This window comes from Schistocerca nitens, chromosome 5 (genome assembly GCF_023898315.1).
Source record: "Schistocerca nitens isolate TAMUIC-IGC-003100 chromosome 5, iqSchNite1.1, whole genome shotgun sequence".
Classification (NCBI taxonomy): Eukaryota; Metazoa; Arthropoda; class Insecta; order Orthoptera; family Acrididae; genus Schistocerca; species Schistocerca nitens.
The window spans coordinates 782605882-782624753 of NC_064618.1; the positions used below are offsets into that span (position 1 = coordinate 782605882).

The 18872-nt window shown below is 44.9% G+C and overlaps 1 protein-coding gene across 1 annotated transcript in view; it reads right to left on the reverse strand.

Annotated features, from left to right (window-relative positions):
- Positions 1-18872, reverse strand: part of LOC126260056 (uncharacterized) — a 389315-nt gene that overhangs the window by 200729 nt on the left and 169714 nt on the right. The window contains exons 4-5 of the mRNA XM_049957248.1: positions 15529-15662; positions 4026-4208 (exon numbers count right to left, since the gene is read on the reverse strand). Coding sequence (XP_049813205.1) covers positions 4026-4208; positions 15529-15662 — 317 coding nt within the window. The remainder of the gene's footprint in view (positions 1-4025; positions 4209-15528; positions 15663-18872) is intronic.

Consider the following 18872-nt stretch of genomic DNA (forward strand, 5'->3'; position numbering starts at 1 on the left):
CCTGACCTTGCACACATTCAGGATGAACTGCTTCATTACGCCTCGGAGCACTCTTACACCGTGATTCGTCAGAGCACATTACCAGCCTTACGTGTCTGTGTGATCGACGGCCTCCAAATGTTCATTGCATGCAGTTCCAGTCGCCATGTTTTCTCTCAGACAGGTGGGTGTGGACTTATCATTCACTGCCCTTCCATTCACTGCCTGCAGCACTTTCTGTAAGGTTTAGCGATTCTGATTCGTAAGTGGTGAGGAGCGTCATCGGTCCCTCTACCAAGATCTTTTCCGACCACAGTTTTGACGTGTTTCATGGCCGCGTGTGTTACTCCACCGATTGAAGACACATTGAACAGTCCAGCGCGGTACACCTCCAAATCCAGCAACATCACACATCGTGTGGCAGTGGCTCCCAACGTGGGAATATTCACCTCCTGAGGTGTAAAATAAAATTTTGTAGGAGGTAAAAAACAGGTTCAGTAGTGTTTGTGTCTCACAACTGAACTACGTTCAAAAGATCATTATTATTATCATTACTGTTTCGAAAAACTGTAATACTGATTACATAAGTTACCAACAATTGTATTATTTATTTTCAAATACTAGCATTAATGCGGGAGGCAATGTGGTGGAGATACTTGGAAGGAGAGACAGCGTTGGTCGTATTTTTTTGTTTTATTAACCGCAAAATCGATTTTCGGTCACTTAGTGACCATCCTCAGTGCTGTAATATACAATTTAAATTGGTAGGCACTGGTGTCAACAAGCTTAAAGCGATCACATAAACTGAGGCCGCTGTTGATGTAAACAGCGGCCTCAGTTTATGTGATCGCTCTAAGCTTGTTGACACCAGTGCCTACCAATTTAAATTGTATATTACAGCACTGAGGATGGTCACTAAGTGACCGAAAATCGATTTTGCAGTTAATAAAACAAAAAATACGACCAATGCTGTCTCTCATTTCAAGTATATCCATTATCTGGTCGTGGTGCACAGGACACTCCATGGAGTCGCCAATCAATGTGGTGGAGGTTACAGCTTGTCATAGGAATGTATGAACATATCTTCCTAGTTACTCAAATATTCCACCTACTGCACATGTACTTCGTATCATCCATCTGTGACAGTATACTTAAATATGCCTTCTCCGAGTTGTGTGTATTTCCTACAACGGGCCAGAAATTGCTTCATTATTCACATCGATACAATATGCGATCTGAGATGACAACACAGCAGTAATTATGCAATGGCTACTATATTGTTGTGCGGCAGTGGTCAGACGCAAACAATTGGCAGCCTGAAGTCTTTCAGTTTCTATGATTTCAGATGTGAGGAGTCCAGGAGTGTAACGGTACATAAGCAGCAACTGTAGTATACACTTGGTTGATTTCAAAATGGGGTTGCAGTGCTGTGAGTGAAACAAGTGTCACTAAGGGGAAGAGTGGTGCAGAGGAAGCTCGTTTTGTAATAAGTATCTATCATCAATGCGGATAATTAGCTCCCTTTTCTGTGAAAGAGTTGTAGGTAAACTCACGATGCACTGAGAATTACTTCATCTTTCTACAAATTTTTAAAAAAATGTTGTCTCATTGACTCATTATTTCGGGGTTTAGTAAGACACCTACGAAAACTAAAATATCATTTATCTTCTACCAAAAAATGTCCAAAGAAAATTATTTTTCATTCTAAAATTTAGTTAGGCGCTAATGTAGTTGTTGATGGTTGGAGAGGGGTGGGTACTAGCCAATACCTGATTGCACTCAGGGGTAATAGTCTCAGAAAAGTTGGGAACCACTGCCGTATGGCCATGGGCACGGCCTAATATGGTTGCCCCTTTTTGTCGCTGTCTTACGTCCTTACATTTCCCCATGTTTCGTACAATGTCCCCTTGAAACATAAATGTCTCAGTGATCGCTACTTCCCTATGGTTAAGCAGAGGCAGTGCGGCAGAGCATGTGACTCAATCGCTGTGCCATCTGTTGAGGCTTAGCTATTCATTTCTGCGTTCTCATTGGGGTGTCTATATTTTGTCTGGTGAGCTTACATGAACAGACGTGACGGATGATCAAGAAAGTGATATAGTGCTCGTCACCAAAAGCAGGGCACGTGAATTAATGGACGATGTAACATGGAAAACGCGATAGCAGGAAGAAACACAAATTCCAATTGGTAAATTGTAAGAGCTTGACAAGTGCGAGAATTATCGCACAATCAGCTTAACAGCTCATGCATCAAATTTGCTGACAAGAATAATATACAGAAGAATGGAAAATAAAACTGAGGATGTGCTAGATGACGATCAGTTTGGCCTTGCGAAAGGTAAAGGCACGAGAGAGAGGCAATTCTGACGTTGCGGTTGATAATGGTAGCAAGACTAAAGAAAAATGAAGACATGTTCATAGGATCTGTCGACCTGGAAACTAGCCTTGGACAACGTATAATGGTGCAAGATGTTCGAAACTCTAAGAAAAATAGGGGGGAAGCTATAGGGAGAGACGGACAATATGTATAAAGAGCCAAGAGTGACTAATAAGAGTTGACGATGAAGAACCAAGTGCTCGGATTAAAAAGGGTGTAAGACAGGGATGTAGTGTTTCCCCCCTACTGTTCAATCTGTACATCGAAGAAGCAATGATGGAAATAGAAGGAAGGTTCAGGAGTGGAATTAAAATTCAAGGTGAAAGGATATCAATGATACGACTCGTTGATGACATTGCTATCCTGAGTGAATGTGAAAAAGAATTATGTGATCTGCTGAACGGAATGAACAATCTAATGAGTACAGAATATGCCCTGCGAGTAAATCTAAGAAAGACGAAAATAATGAGAAGTAGTATAAATGAGAACAGCGAGAAACCTAACATCAGGATTGATGGTCACGAAGTAGGTGAAGTTAAGGAATTCAGTAAAATAACCAATGACGGGCGGAGCAAGGAGGACATCAAAAGCAGACCAGCAACGGCAAATAGGGCATTCTTGGCCAAGATAAGTCTACCAGTATCAAACATCGGCCTTAATTTGAGGGAGAAATTTCTGAGAACGTACGTATGAAGTACAGCATTGTATGGTAGTGAAACACAGACTGTGGGAAAACCGGAGCAGAAGAGAATTGAGGCATTTGAGATCTAGTGCTACAGATGAATATTGAAAATTAGGTGGACTGATTAGGTAAGGAATGAGGAGGTTCTGTGCAGAATCGGAGAGGAAAGGAATATGTGGATGGTTGGTTGGTTGTTTGGTTGTTTGGGGAAGGAGACCAGACAGCGTGGTCATCGGTCTCATCGGATTAGGGAAGGATGGGGAAGGAAGCCGGCCTTGCCATTTCAGAGGAACCATTCCGGCATTTGCCTGGAGTGATTTAGGGAAATCACGGAAAACCTAAATCAGGATGGCCGGACGCGGGATTGAACCGTCGTCCTCCCGAATATGTGGAAAACACTGATAAGGGGAGGGGACAGGATGATAGGACATCTGTTAAGACATGAGGGAATGACTTCCGTGGTGCTAGAGGGAACTGTAGAGGACAATAACTGTAAAGGAAGACAGAGATTGGACTACATCCAGCACATAATTGAGGACGTAGGTTGCAAGTGCTACTCTGAGATGAAGAGTATAGAACTGTATGTCACTCACTGAAATAGAATAATTTAAGCAACCATTTGTTACTCATGAGCACTTTGCGTATGATTTGGCTCCCAGAGATAGGATATTTGGACAGACTTACAGACTAATCGCCTCGGTGGTCTAGTGATGTGAACCCCAATCCTCTACTGGATGGAACCAATAAAAGAGCACCTTCACCTACATTTCATGCATTATCTAATTTTGGGCCATCCGACATATTGTTCCACGTAATATTAGGTTATGAGGCCGAACGTCTAAAAACTGATGGCTATGGAAGGATTTATTTACCTCTGGACCCTCAAAATCGTCATTAGTGTCAACATGACCTTGCCGCTGTAACAACAGCGAATCGGTCAAGGACACTATTTAGGCCGATGCATCGGCAGCCCCACAGAATGCCTACCTTGTCGTCTTCGAAACTGTCACGCAGCCGGCGCGCGCCCAGCACGACCATGGCCACCAGTACGGAGTCCACGAACCACAGCAGCACAAACCGTGACGTCAGCAGCATCATCAGCGCCATGCATAGCGGCTGCAGGCCCTGCACCAGGTCCTGCGTCGACTCGTCCAGCTGGTTGAAGATCGGCTGCGTGAAAACCACATAATGTTAGCATTCAGCAGCACCTTGGTTCAAATAGCTCTGAGCACTATGGGACTCAACTGCTGTGGTCATAAGTCCCCTAGAACTTAGCACTACTGAAACCTAACTAACATAAGGACAGCACACAACACCCAGCCATCACGAGGCAGAGAAAATCCCTGACCCCGCCGGGAATCGAACCCGGGAACCCGGGCGTGGGAAGCGAGAACGCTACCGCACGACCACGAGATGCGGGCTCAGCAGCACCTGTCAAGCATGTTCAGCATGACTTCAAGCAAATACTCCCTATCTAAATAATTTACCATTTGTTTGCCGTGGGCATCTTAAGATGGAACTCCGTATCTTTCCCCAGATGTTGTGGAGGTCTTAATGCTCACAGCGCTGTGGACACGTATACTCGCTGCACCTTCTAGGTCTCTGAGTGTTATGGACGCAAATATTGGGTTGGTGCAAAAGTTTGTCGCGTTTTTACATAATTTTAACAAACGCAACAGTCAAGCATAACAGAGACTTTATTCATCAATAATATATTGTCCTTCAAAATTGTTAAGGCTTTCGTGGCCACTTGTTGACAAACTGCCTATTGGCTCCTGTCTCGGGTTCTTCGGCCGACGTTCAGCTAATGATTTTACTGACGTTTGGCCAGCACGAGTGGCTGGAATTGTCAAAGCTTCACCCTCCATTGCCGGTGGTGAACTGGAGCCGAGCTCGCGGCCGCAGACTGTATGTACCTGGCGCGCCAACGTCCGAGGGCTTCTCCGCGGTCATTTACGGTGCGGTTCTCCTCTTGCTACCTGCGACGGTCGTTCGCTGCAGTACGGGAAGCCAGGATCCGTTTACCTTAAGGCTTTCCTCTTTCTTGTTGAAACTGTTCGCGTGTTTTTGTATTTCTGCAACTTCTCTGAACAAGCGCGTGTGATAGTGCTTCTCTACAACCAGAACTTATGTGTCGGCGAATTTTATTATGTGGTCGGTCTCACTCAATGCTTGCTCTGCCACGGCCGATTTCTCCACCTGCCCGAACCTGCAATGTCGCTTATGCTCTTTGATCCTGGTGCTAATTGATCTTCCAGTCATTCCGACATAAACTTTTTCGCATGTGCATGGTATACGGTATATTCTCGACATTGCAAGTGGGTCACTTTTCTCCTTCGTCGATCTAAGACACTCTTTGATCTTCTTTGTCGGTTTGAAAATCGTCTTTACCTCATGTTTGCGCAACATACGGCCGATTCTGTCCGTCACTCTGGGAATGTATGGCAGAAAGGCCGTACCCGACATTTCTTTTTCTGATTCATTACTTCGCCGAGTGTTTGGCTCTGTTACACTTCTAATATAATTTGAGGAGTACCCATTGCTCCTAATAACACTTTCCAGGTATTGCATTTCTTGTCTGAGGTGCTGCGGCTCACATATTCGTCCTCCTCTCGTTACGAGCCTATTAATCATACCTCTTTTCTGGCTCTGGTGGTGGTTTGATAGTTTGTGCAGGTATCGGTCCGTGTGTGTCGGTTTTCGATACACGCTGTGTCCCAGGTTTTCGCTGTGTCCTTTTCTACTTCCATGGTAAATGTTATGTTGGCATGGAGGCTGTTCAGGTGTCTTAGGAAGTCACCGAGCTGTTCTTCACCATGGCTCCACACCTTAGGTTTGCAAGTCGCCGAGTCCAGTGCCTGTGCTTCGAATTGTTCCATGAAGAAGTTGGCCACCACTGGACTGAGAGGACTACCCATGGCGACGCCTTCCAGCTGTTCGTAGAAATCGCCATTCCACGTGAAATAGCTCGTGGTGAGACATGCATGGAAGAGCTTTTTGATGTCTTGCGGGAAAAGGGAACCGATGTGCTCCAGAGCGTCACTGGGTGGCACTTTCGTAAATAACGAAACAACATCAAAGCTGACCAGGATGTCGTTTGGTGCAAGTTTCAGTTTCTTCAGCTGCTCAATGAACTGTCCTGAGTCCTTAATGTATGTGTCGGTCTTCTCCACGTGTGGCTGAAGCAGAGATGCCAAGTGTTTTGCCAGTTTATAAGACGGTGAGCCAGGAGCGCTAACGATTGTCCATCACTTTTTTACAACAGTCTGCCAACGCTGGGGTAACTTTTAGATTCCGCGACTGTAGAAATCACGTGGTTTTAAGGCGAAGAAGTAGAGTGATGTTCAGAACGCATTGTCATCCGGAAAGGAAACTCCTGCAAGGTTGTTCGACAGTGTATGGAAAAGGTGAAAATACAGGGGCGCAAGATTGTGAATGAGTTGGGTGCAGAATGACTCCTGTGGAGCGTTTCTTGTCAGTTTAGCAGAATGCGGGCGGACGTTGTAGGAGAGTAGCATCACTTTCCGTAGGCTTCCTGGTCGTTGTTCTTGAACTGCATCTGCAGGACGTCTCAGTTGTTGACAATAAATGTTTGCAGTGATGGTTACACCTGGGGGAAGCAACTCGTAGCACACCACATCGTTGCTGTTCCACCAGATACGTATCATTATCTTTTGTGGATGTGCGCAGGTCTTTGTACAGGGAGTAGCTGCTTTCTTTGGGATCAGTCATTCCTTTCTTTTTTATGTTAGGTTAAAGACACCATTTTTCGTCACCAATAACAACACAGGAGAGGAATGGTCGGTGTTATTCACGAGTCAACGGATGAGGAGCAAGCAGAGATACACATATAGCCACCCACTGATTTTTGTGATTTTTGCTTAGGGCATGCGGTGTCCATACACCCGATTTCTGAACCTTGATCACTGCATGAAAATGTCGCACGATGGTGAAATGATCACAGTTCATCGTATTTGCCAGTTCTGACGTGGACTATTAAGCATTAATGCGTTCAAACGATCTCCGTCAAACAGTGAAGGTCTTCCTGAACGTGGTGAGTCACTAATCTTAAAAGGGTCCTCCTTAAAACGAGAAAACCATTTTATTGCCGTGTTCTGTCCAATGGCATTATCCCCACACGTGGTGCAAATGTTTCTGGCTGCTTCTGCTGGTGTCACCCCTCTACTGAACTGAAACATCAGAATATCTCGGAAACTTTCCGATTTCTCCGCTTGCCACTCTATTTTAGAGCATCCACAGGTCCATTCACCGTCTCCAAGCGACAAAATAACGAAATGTAAACTCAGATAGCAACTGTGAAATAAAAATAAAACACTGCAATTTACAAATCAAACCATAGCAATCGGAATACCAACATGCAAAACAAAAACGCTACGAACTTACGCACCAACCTATCACCTGCAGTATCAGTCAGGTTCCTGTATGTAGTGGATGTCTTAGCACGAACAGCCGTATTTCTGTCGTAGTACACCTTCAGAGTTCATGTTATTTAATTTAACTATTTGCAGGCGTTTACGGTTGGGACGTCCTGTTAATGTTTTCGACTTTTTTATACGTTCCTGGCTATTCTTCAGTATTGATACTAGACTATTGTTCACATTGTTGCCCTATTCCATACAGGCGAAGTACACGTAAGTTTTTCCACGAAATGATATGTCATCGTAGTTACAGATAATACAAAATCGTAGACACTATGGATGGTAACATGTACGAGATCGCGTCACTACCTGTTTTACTCTAGCATAGAATTCCGTGGATCGAATCGTTCTGTAGAAAGGTCCAATTGTTAAAGAATACATGGAACTTAAACATTGCCGATAAGGAGGGAACAGAAGATTTTTAAATGCGGTTCTACAAAAGAACTCTGAAGGTTAAATGGCTGTTATTGGTATTTTCGGTCATTTGCTTTATCATACAGATCAAAACATTCCGTCTTTTGGAAATGAATGTTTTATGTGTTTCTACCAAATACACACATCAGAAAACGTTTTGCATCTCCCCGGTTCCCAGAACTCCTTTGACTGTTCGGAGATGTCACTATACCCGCCCAAAGATGTAAGCAACCATGCATGAGCAGCGCCTATTAGACGGATGGGGTTCAACAGCTGATCAGTTCCAGTCATTCCACCAGGAAGGAGGTACATGGCTCGTGTTGTCTGTAGTTCAACCATGCCTAGACGGTCAATACCGCGGTTCGATCGTGTCCGCGTTGTTACTTTGTGCCAGGAAGGGCTCTCAACAAGGGAAGTGTCCAGGCGTCTCGGAGTGAACCAAAGCGATGTTGTTCGGACTTGGAGGAGATACAGTAAGATAGGAACTGTCGGTGACATGCCTCGCTCAGGCCGCCCAAGAGTTACTACTGCGGTGGATGACCGCTATCAACAGATTATTTGTCGGAGGAACCCTGACAGCAATGCCACCATGTTGAATAGTGTTACGATTCAAACTGTGCGCAATAGGCTGCATGATGCGCAACTTCACTCCCGAAGTCCATGGCGAGGTCCATCTTTGCAACCACGACACCATGCAGCGCGGTAGAGATGGGCTCAACAACATGCCGAATGGACCTCTCAGGATTGGCATCACGTTCTCTTCACCGATGAGTGTCGCATATGCCTTCAACCAGACAAACGTCGGAGACGTGTTTGGAGGCAACCCGGTCAGGCTGAACGCCTTAGACACACTGTTCAACACAAGTGCAGCAAGGCAGAGGTTCCCTGCTGTTTTAGGGTGGCATTATGTGGGTCCGGCGTACGCCGCTGGTGGTCATGGAAGGCGCCATAATGGCTGTACGATACGTGAATGCCATTCTCCGACCCGTAGTGCAACCATATCGGCAGTATATTGTCGAGGTATTCGTCTTCATGGACGACAATTCGCGCCCCCATCGTGCACATCTTGTGAATGACTTCCTTCGGGATAGCGACATCGCTCGACTAGAGTGGCCAGTATGTTCTCCAGACATGAACCCCATCGAGCATTCCTGGGATAGATTGAAAAGGGCTGTTTATGGTCGACGTGACCCACCAACCACTCTGAGGGACCTACGCCGAATCACCGTTGAGGAGTGGGACAATCTGGATCAACAGTGTTTTGATGAACTTGTGGATAGTATGCCACGACGAATACAGGCATCCATCAATGCAAGAGGACGTGCTACTGGGTATTACAGGTACCGGTGTGTACAGCAATCTGGACCACCACCTCTGAAGGTCCCGCTGTAGGGTGGTACAATATGCAATGTGTGATTTTCATGAGCAATAAAAAGGGCGGAAAAGATGTTTATGTTGATCTCTCTTCCAATTTTCTGTACATGTTCCGGTACTCTTGCAAGTGAAGTGATGCGAAACTTTTTTTGATGTGTGTATGTTTTGCCTGTTCGTGCTAGGTATCCACTGTGGTCTGTAATATAAAGAGAATAATTTAAACATACATATGGTAAAATGAGATCTGTAATTATTCTTGACTGCTCATTTAAATTATAACTATTTATAGGTGTTTGGTTGTTTTATTTTACAGTTACGATCATTTATATGACATGTGTCATGCCTACACTGCTACTCTCATCCCCTCCTCCCCCCCCCCCCCCCCTGCCACCGAGCCTTCCAGGACGAAACTGTGTACCCCATATGTCGGCGTCTAGAGTTTTAGATAATGCAGTGATGTTAGTGACAGTGAGTGGCTGGTACCTTCCTTGCCCCCCCCCTCCAAGGCCCCTTGGGGATGGGCGGCGGTATCTGTGTACGCAGCCTGCCTGCGTCTACAGTAAATCTCAAAGTGTGAAAATGTTGTTTCGGAATGTTTGCGTAGCGTGTTTCTGTATTTACTTATAAGGGGAGCCCGTGACGCTCGGATCACTGATTTCCTTCAAACGTTGTACGCTTTTAATAGTCCATTAGGATAACATAGTGTAGAAATAGGGAGGCGCACCACTTAGGTGAATTCGAGAAAGTCGCATGAGAAATTGTGCGCGTCATTGACGTACCGGTGCCTTGCTACCCTGAGAGCAAGCTGGCGGCGGTCATGTGGTTAGCGTTCAAGCTCCGTAATCGGTGGCCCACTGGATTGAGTCCCCCTCACCTTCTTTTAGTTTCTATTTTTTCAACACTAGTCAAATTGTTTCCTACATACCAGATTTGAAAGGTAATACGATGGAAGGACTTGTGTAGCAGCATGGAGTTTTGTTGAATTTCCAAAGTTATTTTGATGTTTGCTGGATTTTATTATTACAACATTTATTATGCGACGCTTGTTTCATCGAGCACGGTGGTGCAGAGGTTAGCAGACTGGACTTGCATTCGGAAGGACGAAGGTCATCCAGATTCAGGTATTCCGTGATTTCTCTAAATCGGTTCAGGTAAATGCGGGATGGTTCTTGTGAAAGACCACGGCCGACTTTCTACCCCATCCTTCCATAATTCGATGTGACCGATGACCTCGCTGTTTGGTCCCCTCACCCAAATCAGCCAACCAACCAACCGTCTTTTCTTTCTATAGGGAAGATAGAAACTTTATGAAGCGCCTTCAAACTTATTCACATTTGATTGAAAACGAACCAGAGATTGCTTGTCGTGAAGATGCTATTCAGATCCATTCAGTCGTACATTGCCATTTTTCGGCGCCGATATTGACGAAAATGTAACGTTACGCATTGTTTGCATCCAAATTGTTAGAAGAAAGAAATTTTCCACAGTGAGAACGACCTTTGTTTTTCCTTAGAAACCCTGAAAATTCCTTGTTCTTCGGGGAGAATTTCAGTTTTTGAGTGTAATAGATGCCGTTATTATTTATGTTTACTATGTCTGTATAAAAAGTATCGACCTGCAACTAGCCTCATGTTCGGGCGTATTATAACTCATTGTATCAATGAATAAAGTTACTGACACATTTATATATCGATGTTTGTCTTGGGCTTTCCAAACCTATTCCCCTTCTTGAAACCTGTCTCTATACATCCAAGCATCCAGGTGCAAAGCGTTTTTCGGTAAGTTAACCAGTTGCATATGTAAGGGATTTTGAAAGTCACGACAGCAACAGGAAAACTTCAGGAGCGCTTGGTCGTTTACTTGTCGGTTGTTATAAATATAATATTTATTGTGCTAGCAAACAACCAAATAACATTGGAAATTCAATAAAATTTCATGCGAATACCATGTCTTTTCATAATATTACCTTTCAAATGTAATACAGTACTTGAAATCTGTATTAAAGGCGTGGTTTCTACGAAAGTAAACTTAAAAAGTATGAAGTGCACATGTATCGAATTTATTCTGAAAGTGATATATGCATATAAGACAAATAATATGACAGAATTACATAGTTTCTTTTATAACACGAGTAACAAGATAAGGCATTTCCATTTCATGGATGGAAATTGGTCTAAAGGCACTCACTGTGCTGTTGTGTTGTTGCATTGTTAGTACTTCGCCCAACCTCCGTTCTCCCTAATTACCTCAAAAATTCTTTTCGGCGTTTTTGCTGTTAGGGTTTATAGTTCTTGTAGTGAAATTGCCGCCCACTTTTCTGGTATCGCTCTTTTCAACTCGCGTAAGGTCTCAAATTGCCTTCCATTGCGATAAACACGTCTTGCAAGAATTCTCCAAAGGTTTTCCTAGGGGTTCAGTTCCAGGCTACGTGCAGGCCAGGCCAAAAGAAATCGATATATTTACCTTCAAACCACTTTTAGTTGTAGCAGAAACATTGACAGATGCGTTATCTTGGTGAAAAGTTAGACTTTTGTCCCCTAGGTCCTCATAAATTCTAATAAATTTGTCTCTAGCATCTCAGTGTACATCTTAAAGTGCATTGTAGTGCGTGATTTACCTTAAGCGCAGAAGGCTGCCCTAATCATAACACTTCCACCACCAAAATTTGTGCTCATTCTCATCTGCTGCTCTGTTCTCAGATTATGCCAATCATATTGAAATCCATGCAGCCCATATAAATTAAACTTATCATCACAGGAGATCACTTTACCCCATTCTGACATTTTTTTCAACAAACTCCAGTCTAGTCTGTTTATGTTTGAATATTACAGCAGGTTTCTGCAGTCGTTTCTTGAGTGCAAGAAGTTTGTCATGTGACAAAACTTGTCGTACACTTCTGAAGTTACTAGCAACTATAAACCGGCAACAAGTTGAGAAGAATAACGGTTTGCGGCCCCTCTTTTGCACAAAAGTAAACGTTTCGATGCCTCAGACAGTTTTCTAGTTTGCCCATATTTTCCGTCCTGTCCATATCGCGCACCCAGTCTAACGAAATTGTGAGTCACTGTACTTGGACGTTTCAACTTTTAGCGATTTCACGATTAGAGAGTCCCATTTCCTTGTACGCACCTATGTTTGCTTTTTCATTACGTTATAACTGTTCTCCGCGTGGCGTTGTCACAATCTCTGTTAACGTACACAAGAAGCACTGTCACTAACGGGGTCTTTCCTGTCTGCAGAAAGGGACATACGAACACACTAACACGGGACAGAGCTGACTGTCTTTATGCCGAGTTCCACCCTCGAGCACCTGAACCGTTGCAGTCTTGTTATATACTGTACTATTGACATCAAATGCGATACAGTTTGACTGAATTTGTCGACATACTTGATCTCACAGTAGTAAAATTTTCTCGGGCTTCCAGCCGCGTCAGGTGGTTAAAATCCCACGAGCTTTAGACTGAGCTCTCCCCGGTCACTGTCAAGTGGTAAGACCTGACTGCTGTGTCGCCGTGGCCGCGTCGTTAAATAGCCGCACTGCTGGCTGTGACGTCACAGGTGCTCTCTTCCTCGCCATATATGCTAATGTTTTCATCCCGCGTCCACAGCGCCCGTTTTAACATCGCGATAGCCGGTCCCAAGGCTGTGCTGTGCTGCAAACTGCCGTCCTTGTTGATGGTATTTTGAGAGGTTTTTATTTCAATAGCTTCTTTTATGACGCTTTCCCAAAATCCCTTCGTCTTCATAACGACAGATGTTTCGTCGAAGAGAATTCGGTGTCCATTTTCTAAGGCGTGTTCTGCCACGGCTGATTTTTCTGGATAGCGTAGGCGCAAGCACCTCTCGTGTTCCGTCCGGCATTGCTCCACACTGCGTACTGTTTGGCCGACGTAGTAACAGCCACACTGAAATGGTATCTTGTACACTCCAGGGTTCTAAGCCCTAGATCGTCCTTCACAGGCCTCATGAGCTGACGAAAAAAAAAGTTTATTAATTCATATCACCGCGAAACCATGCATTCATTCTTGATCTCACACTACTGCATATACATTGTGAAGAATTATTGCGACCGGTAATGTTAATTTTCTTACAAATATCAATGCCTTTATTGTGATTTCCACTACTGTATGTGTGAAATAATGTTACAAAAATTTAAAAAATCGTAAGTGGGACTCGACCCAGCGATCCGCCGATTACGGAGCTTGAACGCTAACAACACGACCGCTACCATTTCGTGCTCAGCGCACCGATACATCATTGAAGGGTAAAACTTCCCTTGCGATTTTCTCAGAAGCGCTTAAGTAGTACGCCTTACTACATGCATATTACGTTTTCCTGATGGACTACTAAAAGTGTACAGAATTTTAAGTTAATCAGTGACACGAGATCGTGACTTCCCATTGTTAGTTCAATGCGGCAGGCTGGCCTGCTTGCCTTTCCTCGTCATTAATCCACGTGGTGGATTTGATCTGGGGCTGGCTCGTATCCTCGAATCCGGAAAGAAGCACTTTCTGCGCGTGTCTATCTGGGCGAGTTAGGTTGCAACAGTTGGGCAGAGATGAAAAGGAACTTCACAGGACAGACTATCGCGGAAAGATACATCAGACCAGTCTTATAACTGAACACCACACCATCACCACAACCACAACCACCACCACCACCACCACCACCACCACCACCAACAACAACAACAACCAAATGTAGCATGAAATACATTCATGCTCATAAATGAGGGATAATGCTGATACATGGTGCAAAATGCTCTGGTGGGCGGTCTGCGGGTTTAAATCACCTCGGGGTATGACCATGCGGTGCATTTGACCTGCGGTCGTCGCACGATGGCGCTGGCAGCAGTCCACATACGCACAGGTGTGTTGGTGCATGTCAGAGTACGGTGCAGCGAGTAAGTGTGCAGACTTTTCAGGCGTGCTAACGGTGACTGTTTTTTGAAAATGGCTCAAAGAAAACATATTGATGACGGTATCAGGGGTAGAATACTAGGGCGACTGGAGGCTGGTCAAACACAGCAGGTCGCAGCACGGGCCCTCCATGCGCCACAAAGTGTGATCTCAAGATTATGGCAACAATTCCATCAGTCAGGAAACGTGTCCAGGCGCTACAGTACTGGACGTCCACAGTTAACAACACCACAAGAAGACCGATACCTCACCATCAGTGCCAGCAGACGGCCACGGAGTACTACAGATAGTCTTGCTCGGGACCTTACTGGAACCACTGGAACAGTTGTCTGCAGACACACAGTCTACAGACGACTGAACAGACATGGTTTAATCGCCCGGAGACCTGCATGGTGCATCATTTCACTGACCCCTCGTCACAGGAGAGCACGTAAAGCCTGGTGTCAAGAAGACATTACAAGGTCCCAGGTTATGTTCATGGACGAGTCCAGGTATAGTCTGAACAGTGCTTCTCGCAGGGTTTTCATCTGGCGTGAACCAGGAACCAGATACCAACCCCTTAACGTCCTTGAAAGGGATCTGTATTGAGGTCGTGGTTTGATGGTGTGAGGTGGGATTATGATTGGTGCACGTACACCCCTTCATGTCTTTGACAGAGGAACTTTAACAGGTCAGGTGTATCGGGACGTCATTTTGTACCAGTATGTCTGCCTTTTCAGGGGTGCAGTGGGTCCCACCTTCCTCCTGATGGATGATAACGCACGGTCCCACCGAGCTGCTATTGTCGAGGAGTACCTTAAAACCGAAGATATCAAGCGAATGGAATGGCCTGCCTGTTCTCCAGACCCAAACTCCATCGGGCCCGTCTGGAATGATCTCGGCTGACGTATCGCTGCACATCTTCAAACCCCTAGAACACTTCAGGAGCTCCGACAGGCACTGATGAAAGAATGGGAGGCCATAGACCAGCAGCTGCTCGACCACCTGATCCAGAGTATGCCAACCCGTTATGCGGTCTATGTACGTGTGCATGGTGATCATATCCCATACCGATGTTGGGGTACATGCGCAGGAAACAGTGGCGTTTTAGCACATGTGTTTCGGGACGGTTTTCTCAACTTATCACCAATACCGTGGACTTACAGATCTGTGTCGTGTGTGTTTCCTATGTGCCTATGCTATTAGCGCCAGTTTTGTGTAGTGCCACGATGTGTGGCACCACATTCTGCAATTATCCTTAATTTATGAACATGAGTGTATATTGCTAACGTAAGTGATTTCCGGAGTTTTCTCACCGGCGCACTAGAAAGCCATGGAATGAACTCGTTCTGTCGTGTCACTCACCAGTTCATCGTTGACGTCCAAGCCGTAGGCCACGGTGGCCAACACGTCCAGCGTGAGGCAGGCGGTCGCGGCCAGCGCCCACGCGTAGCTGGACAGCAAGCACGCCAGGCCGGACACGCGGCGCAGCGACACCACTGCAACACACAAGTTGAAACATCCCCTTAGAAAAATTGCTGAATTACTGTGCTGGTAAACCTCTTACGTCATTTGATTTTCAAAGAGCTGAGCAAAACTGAACTTACTCAGACATTTCTCTCTTTACTTATTCTGATCAACACTAAACTGACACACAATATTTTTAGCGCAACGCAATCAGACTTTTAATAATCCCTACAAAAGAATGGCCCTGACTAACAGTAACCTATACCTTTCATGACTCACTTACCTCACAAAAATCTTCGTTACTCAAATTACTGCAATACAGCGAGCGCCAATAGTGCCAGCTAAATAAAAGATTGTAACTACTGAAGGCACTAACTACTGATAGGCATAGTTAGCAAATGAAAGATTTTGATAGAGAACAAACAATGTATTTACCTTAATAATATTCAAAAGTCATCCTATATATATCAGTTCATGATATAAAGTATTACAAATTTACTCTTTCTGATGGACACACGTCCAGATCGTCCGCTCTCAAAATTCTGCCATCTCTCTCCCCACATCCACCACTGCTGGCAGCTCACCTCCGACTGCGCAACGCTACGCGCTGTTCACATCCAACTGCCCAACACTACAATGGCGAATATTCCAACAATGCCAACCAGCCACAGACTGCACACAACACAGCCAGTGATTTTCATACAGAGCGCTACGTGACGTTACCAACATAAAAACCTAAACAGCCTACTTACAAAGTCATCCCCTACAGCACGTCCTCTGCAGTGCCGTTGCTGGTCCAGACGCTCCGCTACCAACTTCCTGCAATACGAGGCGCATCTGAAAAGCTCTGTGATTGGCCTCTATCTGAATAACCATCACAATCATCAGCCTCAGCAGCATTCGAAAATCCTTCCTCCAGACTTGTCGTTAAATCAAGATGTTGCGAGAGATTCACTCGAGTTGCTCATGTTTTATTATGCCATCTACCCACTTTCCCTTACAAGCGATTCCCCCCTCCCTCCCCCCCCCCCCCCCCCCAGATTTAGTGCTAAGACGATTGACAGCCTGTCAAAAACTGAACACAGATCATGCATGAAAACAGGAAGACGGTGTACTCAACTGTGAAAAAAGAAGCAAAATCGAAACAGCGAACGATCCAAGCTCAAGATGTGCAACATCGAGGAAAGTTCAGTAGCCGCAGCGTCGTGGTTATGTGGTCAAAATCTTAAACTGTGAAGAGGGATTCCCGTGTTCAAATACCCCTCGGGCCCAATTTTTTTGTTTTTCTTTTTAGAAGATTATGAACTGTCTGTCCAGTCACTGACGTGTCTGCTTGTTTTACTCAAATTTGTGTCCGTGCTATGGTGTAAAGTGCGTTTGCAACAGCGAGATGTAACGAAGGGATTTCCAGACGTGCGTACCTTCTATTCGTTCTAAACAAGTACCACATACCATGACTCTAGCATCCGTCTTGGAAGTTTTGACTCTTGAATTCCTTTGTTGCAACGTAGTTCACACCAGTTTAATTGCTTTTTCCATTTATATGAGAGGTCTATGCGGCATCTCGCCTACTCTCACTGTTCATCACACTTACTTGCTATAGTAATACATTCTTTAACCAATCCAGACAGCAAGTGTCTGACGCAGTTGTTAGATCGGTTACTGCTGCTATAATGGCAGGTTATCAAGATTTAAGTGAGTTTGAACGTGGTGTTATAGTCGACGCACGAGCGATGGGGCAAAGCGTCTCCGAATTAGTGATGAAGTGGGGATTTTCCCGTACGACCATTTCACGACTGTAGCGTGGATATCTGGAGCGTGGTAAAGCCGGCCGCTGTGGCCGAGCAGTTCTAGGTGCTTCAGTCCGGAACCGCGCTGCTGCTATGGTCGCAGCTTCGAGTCCTGCCTCGAGCATGCATGTGTGTGATGTCCTTAGCTTAGTTAGGTTTAATTACTCGTAGTTCTACGTCTGGAGGACTGATGACCTCAGATGTTAAGTCCCATAGTTTTTATAAAAAAAAAGTCTGCGGGTGTACCAGTTTCTAGGCGCTTCAGTCTGGAACCGTGTGACCGCTACGGTCGCAGGTTCGAATCCTGTGTCGGGCATGGATGTGTGTGATGTCCTTAAGTTAGTTAGGTTTAAGTAGTTCTAAGTTCTAGGGGACTGATGACCTCAGATGTTAAAGTTCCATAGTGCTCAGAGCCATTTGAACCATTTGGCTCTTCAGTTTATTCATGGGGTACGAGGGAGATTTGAGCATGGATCTCGCGCTTTATAGTCCAACACTGTGACCCCACAGCCAGGACGCCGTGTTTCTTGCAAGTTGCCTGAAGTTCAACGTTTCAGTTTGGACCTTTCACTGTTTCTATTTTTCTTCTTTTATCGCAGTTTAACACGCCTTCTTTCTGTTTTCGTGCATGATCTATCTTCAGTTTTTGACGTGCTGTCCTCCGGGACATTTTATCACTAAGGGTGGGATGGGGAGTTTCCCTTGTTAGATCAGTGGTCAGCAACCTTTCAGAGGCCAAAGGCCCTGAAAGAAATCGAATGACAGCATACAGAACCGCCCACTCGCACCCCCTACAGAGTTTAACACCTGAATAATCTTTTTAGCCTGAAAGGCTAACCAAAATTCCTATTTTAAATTGCCTCCAGCATTTAGTGAACGTTCAAATAAGTACACCTATTTGCTTCATTGTTAAACGAAGAAATAACGAGAGATGCGCCATTTTATCCAGTTCCTTACGTTTCTTTTACTCTGGTTTTTATTTCTATCTGTAGTAGAAAATGCACATAGTACCCAAAACTGGGGTGAATGAAATCGTTATTCTTTAGACTTTTTCCGGTGAGAAGGGGTACTGGCTATTAACTTTTCGACGAAATGTTACCAGTTCTGATCATACAGTGAAGGGTTTCACGATCGGATGTCATAGTTGCTGACAAGTATTCCGTACTGTATGGCCGTGGTCGAAGAAACTTTTCGGCTCTTGATGTTTTGTCTGGAGCTGAGCTGATCATCTTCGGAATATACTAGATACGACTCCTGAAGATGTCCAGCGCAGCTCTGGACGAAACCTCAGGAACCGAAAAGTTTCTTCGACCACAGCCACACAGCCCAGAAGACTCATCAGCAACTGTTACTAGTTCTGCTTCATCAAATTTTATTTTCAGGGCTTTCTCTCTACGAAAGCCCTGACAATTGCCTTCGAACTCCCGTTGTTACTTGTCTATTTTCCAAATA